This window comes from Alligator mississippiensis, chromosome 1 (assembly GCF_030867095.1).
Source record: "Alligator mississippiensis isolate rAllMis1 chromosome 1, rAllMis1, whole genome shotgun sequence".
NCBI lineage: Eukaryota > Metazoa > Chordata > Crocodylia > Alligatoridae > Alligator > Alligator mississippiensis.
In genome coordinates, this window is record NC_081824.1 from 341847826 (window position 1) to 341860398 (window position 12573).

At 37.9% G+C, this 12573-nt stretch overlaps 1 protein-coding gene across 2 annotated transcripts in view; it reads left to right on the top strand.

Moving 5' to 3' along the window:
* UBE3A (ubiquitin protein ligase E3A) overlaps positions 1–6080 on the top strand; it is a 78040-nt gene extending 71960 nt beyond the window's left edge. For both annotated transcript variants that reach the window (XM_059720970.1, XM_059720969.1), the window contains 5 exons: positions 1845–2009; positions 2485–2640; positions 2736–2809; positions 4045–4188; positions 4413–6080. In XM_059720970.1, the coding sequence (XP_059576953.1) occupies positions 1845–2009; positions 2485–2640; positions 2736–2809; positions 4045–4188; positions 4413–4533 (660 nt within the window). In that variant the 3' untranslated portion in view covers positions 4534–6080. The remainder of the gene's footprint in view (positions 1–1844; positions 2010–2484; positions 2641–2735; positions 2810–4044; positions 4189–4412) is intronic.
* The last annotated feature ends 6493 nt before the right edge of the window (positions 6081–12573 follow it).

A 12573-nucleotide genomic window follows, 5' to 3' on the forward strand; every position in this document is an offset into this window, starting at 1 on the left:
CTTTCAACTGGAAGGACTATTTTGAGAGCAATTTAGTCCTCTCAGTTGAATGTATTTTTAAGAACAAATGAATTAAGTTTTCAAGAGGTTGGAAGAAGCAAGGGGGGGGGATTTTAAAATTAACTTCAGTTGTTATCTCCATGTCTGTCCTCAGCTATATCTATTTTGCAACCTCTCTTTTAAAATCATTTAAGTATACTAAGATCATGTACATGTTAAATTTAGACGTTCCCAGCCTAGCAGTATATAATTCATAGTAGTCGAGCCACTAGTGTTGAACACCACAGTTGAGAGGGCAAGAAATCCAGATTTGCATGCATGCATGCATACATACATGCATACGTTTTGTTTATATACATGTTAAAGACAAAAGATAGGGCAGGGTGGTACCTTAGAGACTAACTGGTTCATAGAGGCATGAGCTTTCATAGTCAACTGTACCTGTTTTATCAGATGCTGTATTTTAATGCTAATGCAGGAGCACAGGAGGGAGACACCTGGTAAGAGGATGAAACTTACAACTAAAACATATCACAGTTTAAGCAAGTGGGCACAGGATGTTACTTTATTAAAGGGCAGTCATGCTCAGTTTTCCTTTTACCTTCAGTTTGCATGCCTTGAAAGGCTCACATGTCAGTTCAGAATATCAGCCATTGAACTACTGTTCCCTGTGTATTTTTGTGCTAATACCAGGAGATATGCCTACAGTACTCCCCAAATGTTGTACAGGGATGCAGGACTCAGATTCCTGGCTTGGGTGCAGGGAGAGTTGCAAGGCCTTATGAATCTCATCAAACAACTTTAAATTCTTTTTTTCCCCCTAATGCTACTGCACAGTTTCTGACCCAAACTTACGCTTATTTTGTAAGTATTTAGTAACAGTTTAGCATTTTTCCTCCTCTTCCTGTTAAGCACACAGTAATTTTCTTGCTGCTTTCACTGATTGTTCCATCTATGCACCCTTGGGAGCTTTGACCTCACCTAGAACATACACCTGGCCGGGGGCAGGTCTCTGATTTCAGAAAGTGGGGTACAGATTCTGTGGGGCATCATCACATATAACACAATATATTCTTCCCAGGTAAAAATATACTAGAGAAGCTTTACTGATATGATAGGGGTCCAGGACTATATTATTCAGTTCAAGATCAAAGCAAAAACAAATATAACGTTATAGAAATTGTATAAAAAGCACAACTAGGTAAAAAAAAAAGATGTTGTTTCTTCAGTCCTGTTGTCATTAGAATGAAATGCATACCTCTTCCAGACTCATAAAATCTAGCCTCCTTGAACATCTTGACAGCGCATCCAGTGCTTCACTGAAAGTTATTTCAACACAAGTTGATATTCACTTGAGTTAATGTTTCCACATCAGAGTTAATGTTTTTAGCTAGAGTTAAAAACAGTCAGCAGGGCTGTGAAATAGGGGCTACAGTAAGAGGAACAGCTAACAGGCAGCAGAATTGCAGAAGAAAGGATAGCATAAGTAATGGAACATCAAGACCATTAGAAAAGGAGAGAGGGTTGTTAACACCTGTAGAATGAAAAGTTTAGAAGGAATCGGGTAGATCATAATAAGCCATGAAGGCAAATGACTCCCTCACTGCTGTGCGAATAGAAATGCTGCTGCCACTGCCAAGCAGCTGGTTTTAAACTTTGGGTGAACCGAAGTTTAAAACCCAAGGGGAGTGTGATTACACATTCCCCCGCACCTCCTTGGATCTGCCTCTACACCTGACCAATCCAGACATGATTTGGACAGTTGGTATCAGGTATACAGTGATGGTTTTGGTAAAATTTATTGGAACCTGTTTTATAAGCTTACATACTTTTTTCCCAATTAGGTTCTTTATCAGAGTTTAAGAGACTTGTTAGAGTATGAAGGAAGTGTGGAAGATGATATGATGATAACTTTTCAAATATCTCATACGGATCTCTTTGGCAATCCAATGATGCACGATTTAAAGGAAAATGGAGATAAAATCCCTATTACAAATGAAAACAGGAAGGTAATTCATATGGCACTCTAATTGTTTCATGGTATTTTTCATCTCATCATGATGATAATCAGTCTGTATCGGATTTTCTAGGCATGTAACTAAAACACTAACTTCAGTTACAGCAAAAGAGGAAAGAACATGTAAAATTCTAGAACTTGGGCTTGGTAAGGAAGCAAAAGAAAGCCCTTTTGTCTTATGACATTACTTATTAAACAGATTATACATTTATTACAACAGATATGTTTAAGTATTTCTAAAGCAAATAGCATGAATTTGTTTTGTGTTTTTGGTGCTTCAACTTGTTATACAAATCATAAATATTTGAGATGCCTTTAAACAGTTCTTGGAAACAACAGTTGATTAGCCTTGAGAGTTTGTCAGGATATTCTTTTATATACACAACATGACTTTTGGGATCTTTGTTTCTGAGACATGACATTTGGAATTCAGTATTAAGGGGTTTTTTGGGATTATTTTCTTACAGGAGTTTGTCAATCTGTATGCTGACTACATTCTCAACAAATCAGTAGAAAAGCAGTTCAAGGCCTTTCGGAGAGGATTCCATATGGTGACTAATGAGTCTCCATTGAAATATTTATTTAGACCAGAAGAAATTGAATTACTTATTTGTGGAAGTAGGGTAAGAAAGCCAAAATGTGCAGCAAAAGAATTAATATTATTTTTTAATCCCAAAGAAACAATTAGGAGTAGTTATAAAATGTCTTATATTTACAGAATCTAGACTTTCAAGCACTAGAAGAAACTACGGAATATGATGGAGGCTATACAAGAGACTCTCTTATTATTAGGTATGCTTTTAAAATTTTTGAAGTTATATTCAGAGAAAACTGTATTTTCATACGTTTGTTATCAAAAAGCAGTAGCTGTAATGTGTTCAGTGCATTTAACATACATGCTGAAAAATAGTGACAGTGAAGTAGTTTTATTGCCTCAGTAACTCCTAATTATGCTTTGATGAGAGGAGATAAAATAGGCAAAGTAGTTTGACAGGCTATGACAAGCTTGCTTCCTTGAAGCAGATCAAAAATTATAGAAGAAACTGAAGGTTAACATAGATCTTTATTTCCTCCTTTTTTCACGTTTTCTCATTTTAGTGAAGGAAGGGCTCTGACTCTAGCCTCATCTCAGGGGACTATAGTTAGGGAGCTATGTCCAACAGCATCCCTGGCCTACTTTCTCACTTGCAGAATGCAGGCTTTTAACAAGCACCTTTTTGAGGTCAGAACAAAATGCCACACAGGATTTTCATATTCCCCTGCCCCAGACAAGATAGGATAACTCTTAATTTTTGCAGTATTTCATCCTAAGTCTCTCTGGACCTGTTTTTCTTCTGAACTCCCTTCCCTTAACCCATCTACAGTATTCTAGTATTGAGATTTCCAAAACTGAATAAAATATTGTATTGCATGTGCACACATTGTAAGTGATCTGCGGAGCCATGAAAAAGGGGGATTTTTAAACTACTTTTTGACCTTGATACACAGTTCCTATTTGACAAATTAATATTGATGTGTTTGATAATAAGCTATGAGGGAGTAGGGGAAAGGGGGAGAGAATACAAGATTCACACATGGAACATTTTATTGGATTATGGGTGAACCAGGAACCTTAGAAATATAATGGTACAGAAAACAAATCAGACACCTTCAGAAGTCACTGATTTCAGAATAACTTGTCCAGGTTTCTGAAAAAAACCAATTTCCTTACCTGCAGGGATTTACAAATGCTTCAGTTGTAACTTCTGAATTACACAATGTTTGGCAAATGTTTCATGAAATTTTGTACAAATACTCTGTATTCAGTTTGTGTACTCATGTTAAAGATAAGATCAGAAATGGCGCTGTCATTGATGGTATATCAATTATTAACTGCTGCAATTGGTATGATGCTATGATTTGTAAATTTACATTTACAAGCAGTTGAATGTCTTGTTTGTGCCCAGGACACTTTTTTTTTTTTTATAGTGACACTTTTCTTTTGCTCTCTCAGCTTTTTTAAGCTGTTAATTTTTCTCTTTTACTAGGGAATTCTGGGAAATAGTCCATTCATTTACAGATGAGCAGAAAAGACTGTTCTTGCAATTTACGACAGGCACAGACAGAGCACCTGTGGGAGGACTTGGAAAATTAAAGATGATTATAGCCAAAAATGGCCCAGATACAGAAAGGTAAAATAATGACTGATAACTTTTTTATTTTTACTTTTTTAAGGTCAGTTTTTCAGAGTTTTTAAAATACCAACATCCAGATTTTTGAGGTTAAACCAGGTAGTGTTTTGAATGACTATTTTCTACATTAACAAAACGTCATGGTATTTCTAATACATAGCAGTACCTTTGTGCATTTGATATGAATTTCCGTAATTGAATTTTCTTTTTCTGTTTTCCCTCAGGTTGCCTACATCTCACACATGCTTTAATGTCCTTTTGCTTCCGGAATACTCAAGCAAGGAAAAACTTAAAGAGAGATTATTGAAGGCCATCACATATGCCAAAGGATTTGGCATGCTGTAATAAATAAATATAACAAAAGGGATGATAAATTGGTGGTGATAATGTCCCTGTCCAAAAAAGGCCATAAGATAGTGAGCTACAGTAGTCACCTGTGTTTGTGCCTCCCTTCTTTACTGGGGACATTGGGCTGGAACAGCAGATTTCAGCTGCTTATATGAACAAATCCTTTATTTTTTCTTTTAGCGTGAAAGTGTTACATATTCTTTCACTTGTATGTACAGAGAGGTTTTCCTGAATATTTATTTTAAGGGTTAAATCACTTTTGCTTGTGTTTATTACTGCTTGAAGTTGAGCCTTTTTGAGTATTTACAAGAAAACAAACTGTACTCTCCCAAGGAAAATATTGCCATCATTTGTAGACCATGTAACCTTCAAGTATGTGCTATATTTTTGTCCCTGTATCTAATCAAATCAGGAACTGTACTTTTTGAAGAGTTTGCTTTTGAAACTTGAAGTCTTGGAAAACAGTGTGATGCAATTACTGCTGTTCTAGCCCCCAAAGAGTTTCTGTGCAAAATCTTAAGAATCAATAAAGATGGAAGGGAGAACTTGGAATGTTAAACTGCAGCCTTGAGAACTTTACTTTTAGTCACAGCACAAAAATTAAAACTCATTTCACTATATGTTGTCTTCATATGTCTTGTAATATATTGTGTTTTAATTAGCAAAACATATTTCTTAGTATATGAAAGGGTAGAAATTGTAGTATATTGTTTAAAAAAAGTTTACTGGGGAAAGTGCATTTTCAGCCAAACAGCTTTAGAAAAGAGTGAAGTGTGATTTGAAAAAAGATAGGAGGTTGTTGCTATACTTATAAACAAAAAGCATGTGGAAGTGCACTTAAAATGAAGTTTTATTATTAACTGCCTATTATGTTGACATTTTAAACAGACAATCCAAAGTCTTCCCTACATGTTATGTCATCATTCTCATTTAATGAACTGTTGTTCCTTTATCAAGGCACATGATCAGTGTTGCAACATAATCTAAAGGGATGGCTACTGTACTTTATGTTTTCCGTCTAACAGAACAATAGGTGAAATTGAAAATTATTGAAATTTAAGGCCTACTTCACATTGTATATTCCCACCTGTGAAATATACTGTTAAAAAGTAAATGCTAAGGTTACTTGCATCAAATACATCAAGTATACAGTAGGTTTTTAAGTTAAATCTACAAATCGTATCAGAAATAAATCCTTTATGTTTCTTAGTCTTCTTCATGTTTAATGTTAACTTCTGTTGCAATATAAAATAAAGGGATTGTGCATCTTTAACTGAGAACATAATTGGCATATCTCTTTTTAAAACAAGCAACAGCTGATGTGCAGAGCTGAGCTTGTGCCTTGACAATTACTATAACTGACTACTACAGATCAAGTCACTTTGATTTGTGTGAAATTAGCATTAAAAGGCATAGTTTTGAAAATCATTGGAGAGAGAAAAGATGTCTTTCAGGATTATTTTAATAAATTCTTTCTAGTACTAGAAACAGACAACTGTTATGTAACTACGATGCTGAATAAAACAGTGAAGTTTTTCACCATGGTTCAGTGAAAAAGAAGACAAGTGATTTCCTTACTTTGATAAGTTAACTTTGTTTAGATATCTTTATTGACAGTATATTGTATGCTGAGGGTTACCCTAATGTACAGCTTTTCAGAAGCAACAGTAACTCAGTTGGGCCAGCCCCAAGTGTTCAAAAATCATGAGCCAGGCTCCACAGTATATTGAAATTCACTTTTAAAAATATGTATTTAAATGAAGGCCAAAACTTTGGGGCACCTTTTATTGGCTTCTGATTTTTGGCCACACTCGAGGCTTCTTGAGCTTTTCTCCACAGCCATACAGGGCACTCTTTATTTTGTTTAAATAAAATTGGGATTTCCATCTAATAGTTTGTCCCCCCGAGAGCTAGGGTTTTAAAAAATATATTGGGTATTGTGTCTTAAAATACCATAGGGAGCTGACAGAATTGCATACTGGTTCTTTGGGGCTCTTTGCAATCATTTTGTACTGTATAGAGAATCGATTTCCCACCTCCGTGCCTTAAGGTATTTTAGAACATTGTAAGTATGAAACATGTTTGGTACCAGATGCATATCCTATTACTAACCAAGCCATATCCCTTTAATATGATTTGCTGTGGATGGTGCTTATGCCCCATTCTCTAGATGTAAGGTTCATGCAGATATTTGTTATTATAGCTCCAGCCATGTAAGTAGGTCCTTTTAACAGGCAGGTAAAATACTGGGGTCTTGCTCTGAATTTATTAATATTCTGGAGGGATGGAAGCTTTACATTTTTTCTTGTAATATAAGGTAATATTAAAATAATAAATAACTATCCTGGTCTTCAGAAGGATAAATTGCTTTTGAGGGCACATTACCAAATACTTCAGCTTTTTAAACTTACCAAATGTATCCATTTAAATACCTTATTCCCCAAAGATACCAACTGTGCTGAATCTATATTTTTCCCTCTTTAGTATCGCACTAATATATTCTAGCCCTTGAGCTAGCTGCAGCAGTAGTAGCTTTAAGCCAGAACACCAACTTGGCAACTGCATACACTTCCCCTCCCCCCCCCCCCCCCCCCCGTGACAGTTCTGCCTTACAGAAGTTCATTAGTTTCTTGCTTTTTGACAGGGTTGGTAAATTAATTTCCCTTAAAAGACTCCGTTTTTCTTTTTATAGTTGTAAAGGTTTCCAGGAACACTCATCCTTCATTCTCCCTTACCCTTCATACAGGTACAGTTCCCAAGAAATGTTGTAGGCCGTCAGGTACACCAAATGCAGGTACATATTAAGGAAGCACCTTAATGCCTGGTTTTCCTACATAATTTTCGACCCGGCTTTTTAAGAATCCATTCCTTCTCTGCCAGCACTTTTATGTCTTCTGAGATTCACAATGCTCTGCCACAGTGTTCTCAGCATACTGACACTGAAATACCTTTGGCCTCTGCTTTCACATCTATCTTGGCTCATTCCCATACTTAGCTGTCCATCACTTTCATTATCAGACACTTCCTAACCCAGCTGTCTCTTGGCCTTTATTTCAAGCATGGCATCATAATATAGGGAAAAGGAAAAGATCTTAGATGCTTCAAGCTTCATCAGGGTTACAGAATATCAAAAGCTGACTGCCAGCTTTGTTACATTGTCCTGTGAAGCTGAAGTGCATGGGGGTGCTAGATATGTTGAAAGACTTAACTGAGGAAATGCTATAAGTGCCCCTGAGGTGGTCTAAGATGTTCTGGTAAATCCAACATGAGACTGGCCAGGAGTGATTTGAAGGCTAAACCCGGAAACACCAGGGAAGTAAAAGGGGCATTTAAGACCATGTTGGCACAAATTCATAGGAGCAAGTGCATATAAACTGGCCATGAATAAATCTGGATTGGCAATTGGGAGTTATGGTCTGGAGTAGTTTCCCACTAGTAGTAGGGGACACACAACCTAACTGACTTAAGATGGGAAATAATGCATTCATAAATGGGGTTATAGAGCGTAGTTGCCTATTATAATTGTACTGCCCTTTGACTGGCCCTGAAGGTCCCTTCTAGTCCCATTCTTTTATGAAAGCTGAAGCTTAAGCCTACTGGTGCTGAGGACTGGAACTCTGTCCCAGCAGTACTGGTATTGGCACAGACCTCTCCCCTAACAGGCCAGTACAAAAGGACAGCTTCACCAGTGAAACACATACAGTTGCTCTCATTAGCCAAGCTACAGGACTTACCAACTGGTCCTGTCTCTTGAGGACTTCAGGGTTAGCTTATCAAAATATACAGCAAAAGCAGGAAGGCAGAGAGCTAGCAGCTCCTGGGTATGCTCTGACTTTCCCTTTTTTGCATTCTTGTGCTTTAAAGCAGAGGTGGTTATACTGGTACCTGGAATTACCCATGTACATGGTGTGATGTGCTTTACTGTCAACTTTGAAGCATTCCTCTAATGCTAGGCTACATGCTTCCTGCATGTGTATTGCCACCACTTGCCTATTGGCCATGGTAGCACCTGGGCACCTCAAATAGTTTAAATGGTTTGCAGTAAGGGACTACAGAACTATGTTTTCAAAAGCTTTTACCCCCAGATCACCCTCCCCAATCTATACCCCCTTTCCAAAAGGAAAATGCTCCCATGTTTCCCAGGATCAGAAAGAAGCTTCAGGAAATTCTGAGAGAAACTCAAGATGGTCATCCTGGGAAGTAGCATTCCTGTTTTCAAAGTCATGTCATGGCCAGATTCTGTTTGCCCAGTTATGCACAGAAGTGCAATTCTATTCTACCCTGCTGGAGTTCCTGGAAAACAGTTAATGCAGAAGGTGAGTGGGTCCTTCTCCTCATTGCTGCTTTTTTTGTGATTCAAACTTAATGGTGTGATGATGGTAAGATACAAAAGCAGATACATTAATTAAAGTCATGTTGGAAGTGTCTAGGTACCTTTTCACCTGGTTCTAGGACCAGTGTTGATAAAATAAGTCCCGCCTGCTTACTCCCACTCTGACACTCCAGCGACCAGCAATTGGGCAGAGCTGATCTCTCAGAAACAGTTTTTAAGTGCATGCTCATGGAAATGAGCATCGTGGACTCCTGAATTTTATTTGGGTAAAGAGTGACCTTTGAATTTTGCCTTTATGATATTTCAGGAACATTTGTAGTCTGAACAACACGTGCAAATACTGGTGACCATAGACTTAACTAGCATTGAATGCAGCACCCTCACAAAGACTTCAAGTTCCACTATTATATAGCATCACCAGACAAGCAGTTGTACCCAGTCGAAACGAAGCCATACCTGCATTCTTTAAAGTCCTCTGGAGGTCTAAGTGCTCTGAAAGGTTGTTCTGGCTAAAAGGGACAACCGGTTGGTTTTATATAAATGCCAATGAAGCAGCAAGTCGCATCTGTGGTGGGAAGCCCTACAAAGAAAGGGATTTGCCCTCTGTCTCACTCTAAAATGCTGCATGTCCAGCATGTTATTGCAAACTTGCTGAATTGAGATGCGAGAGCTTCCTGCGTGAGCCCCCTAGATTAGAAGTGGCAAACCAGACATTGCTCCAGTTTTGGAGGTTTTTCCAAATCTTTACTGTTAATGTGTCCTGTATGTTCTGCCTTAAGTGAATCTAATATTTAAAAACACCCAGTTCTTTTCCACTTGATGGTCAGTGGACAATGCTTTAGTAAAAGAGCCATGCCTCCAAGAATGTCTTGCATTTCATATTGTTTTCATCTGGCTGATGTGAAACTGGAAAGCGTAATGAGGTTTCTGGTCCACTTAGCCTTAAATCCATGTTCCTCAGAGCTTACACATGTGGGGTTTCCCATGTTTACAAATCATTGTTTGCAGGTGAACTGACTTTCAGTCTCTTTCATCCCAAAAAGTTTAGTTTTGTTTGCAGTGCTGTATATTTTTATTTGACTTCTTTGTGTTTGGCAAGGTGGGGTTCTTTGATTACGGTCTCAATTCTGTAGATTTACACACTACCTCTTAATTTTAATTTTTGTTATCCATTTTTTATAAATCATCTCTTCATACTGCACTTACTGTTCATGGTAGGCTTCTTCAAGTTCTCAGTTCCCATGAGTGAATCTTTAAATAGACTAAATTGTTTACTGGTAATTCTGTTTCTCTGTGTCTCTTTGCAGAGTATGGAAGTGACCACATCACAGTCATCTTTCTTTTGAAGTTTTATTTGATTTTTTTTTTTTCCTCCCCTTCCTGTGGCACATGTTTGACCTTATGGTTAGTCATATTGCGTCTTGCCTCTTGCACAATCTTGCCACCACTGTTTTTATTAACTGGTAGCTGGGCTTTTTCATGAAGATGGAAGTAAAGAAGGCATTAAGTACTTCGGCTTTCTCTGTATCATCCATTACTACAGTGCATTTAGTAAGGGACCTACACTTTCCCTGGCCTTCCTCTTATTTCTGACATACTGAAAGTTCTGAACAAAACGTTATCAGCAAGAGATGGTTCATCATCACCAATTAGGCAAGGATATACCCATACCTTTCTCAGTCCTCACTCTTCTCTGGTTCATATTTGAAAAAATTAGTATGTCCTTAATAGTTATCCCAGTCATTTGACCAGATGGTCATCAAAGTTTAATCACACTCTTCTTGTCATGTGCCAAATGAAAACATTTCTAATTTCCTGTGAATTTTAGCTGAATGTGGAAGTAGTAGACTGAAGCATCCCAATCAAAATACAGTTTTCAGTCTAAAGTGCACATGTTCATGTGTGTGTGCGCGTGCACACACACTCCCCTCCAGCTAATAAAAGGGGTTCTTTTGCAGCAAGTGATTTCATCAGACTTTATTAACGAACAGAGGGGCTTTTTTTCCCCTTTAATACAATCTTAGGAGCAGTAAACATTTATGAGGAACAGAAGATGTATTTTAAGTCAAAAGAGTATGTTTAAAGGCTTCATAATCTTTCAGGCTAACTATATCATCAAAGTACGTAACTTGCTCATTAACAAAGAATTTTACTTCTGTGAATTAAACATGTAAGATACAGATTACATTACAGTGCAACTCAACTCCTTTGTTAAAATACAACCAGCAGTGTCCAACTTGGATAGTATTAAATTACTTACTTTCTTGGTTAAATGGCCTAATTTAGCAAGGTATAGTTTGTTCTGAGAATTAAAAGCTAAAGTCAACAATATGTATACACATGCTTCTTACCAGCAAGATAAAAAGAAGGGAAAAATTGTCTTTACATAATGCCTCATTAACCTAGTGAGAACAGCTTCAAACCAGGTTTAAAGGGGGGACAGAGACAAAAGTTTGGAGCTAAGTAAAGAGCCAGATGACCTGAATAAAATCCAAGCAAGAAAAGACGCTATAGGGAGCCTTACTAATGTTCGCAGAGAGAAATTGAGGTAATGGGTTATCTGAGGTGTTTATAAACTAATGTAAGCACAGAATAAGCAGAAGCAATTGAAAGTTATAATACAATGACAGAAAAATAATGTACCTGGGATAACAGACTTGGTGGGATAGTTCACATGACTGGAATACTTTCAGATAGGTATAAATTCTCTGGGAAAGACAGGCAGGGGAAAAAAGATGGGGTTGCTCTTTCTAATAGAAACATGCTTGTTCCAAGGTGTGTGGTACAAAGCAGGTCAACCTGTTGAAAGCCTCTTGGTCAAGGTGAGGGGAGAAAAGCTCATGGTTTCTGCTATAGACTACTAAATCAGGGCATGGGGCATGGATTTTTTTCAGTCAACAAAGGGAAGTCAAATAGCAGGAGCTGGTCTCATGGAGGACTTCAATTCCCAAAACATCTTCTGATTACACAGGCAGTGCAGCAAGTTCTTGGAGTGTCAGGCATAACTTTTTGGTTCAGGCGGTGGGAAAGGCAAGTAGGGGAAGGCTTTTCTCAATCTTCTGCTCATGAACAAGGGGGAGTTTGTTGAAAATGTGAAGGTGGAAAGCAACGGGTGACAGTGACCACGAGTTTGTGATCCTAAGGAAAGGAAGGAAGGGGAAGAGCAGAAAGAAGACACTGGACTTCAAAAAAGCAAACTATTACAAACTCAACTTGTGGGCATGGGATGCAAGCCTGAGGGGAAAAAAAGAGTCCAGGAGAGTTGGTTGTACCTTAAGGAGCCCATATAAAGGGTGCAAAAACAGGCTTTCCCAATGCAAAAAAGGATAGGAGGTGCAACAAGAGACCAGCCTGGCTAAACAGTGAACTCTTCAATGAGTCAAAACTGAAAAAGGAATCTTACAAAAGGTGGAAACTTGATTGTGCTACAAGGGTTGATTAGGAGTATTGCACAGGCAGGCAAGGAACACATCAGGAAAGGCAGGGTACAAACTGAGATGCAACTAGCAAGAAACATAAAAGGCAATAAAAAAACATTCTACAGGTATGTTGGAAATCAGAGGAAGGCCAAAGAAAGTGTAGGTCCCTTACTAAATGCAGAGGGCAATCTAGTAATGGATGATACTAAGAAGGCTGAATTATTTCATGCCTTTTTTACTTCCATCTTCATGAAAAAGATTAGCTACCAGATTAGCACAGTTGGC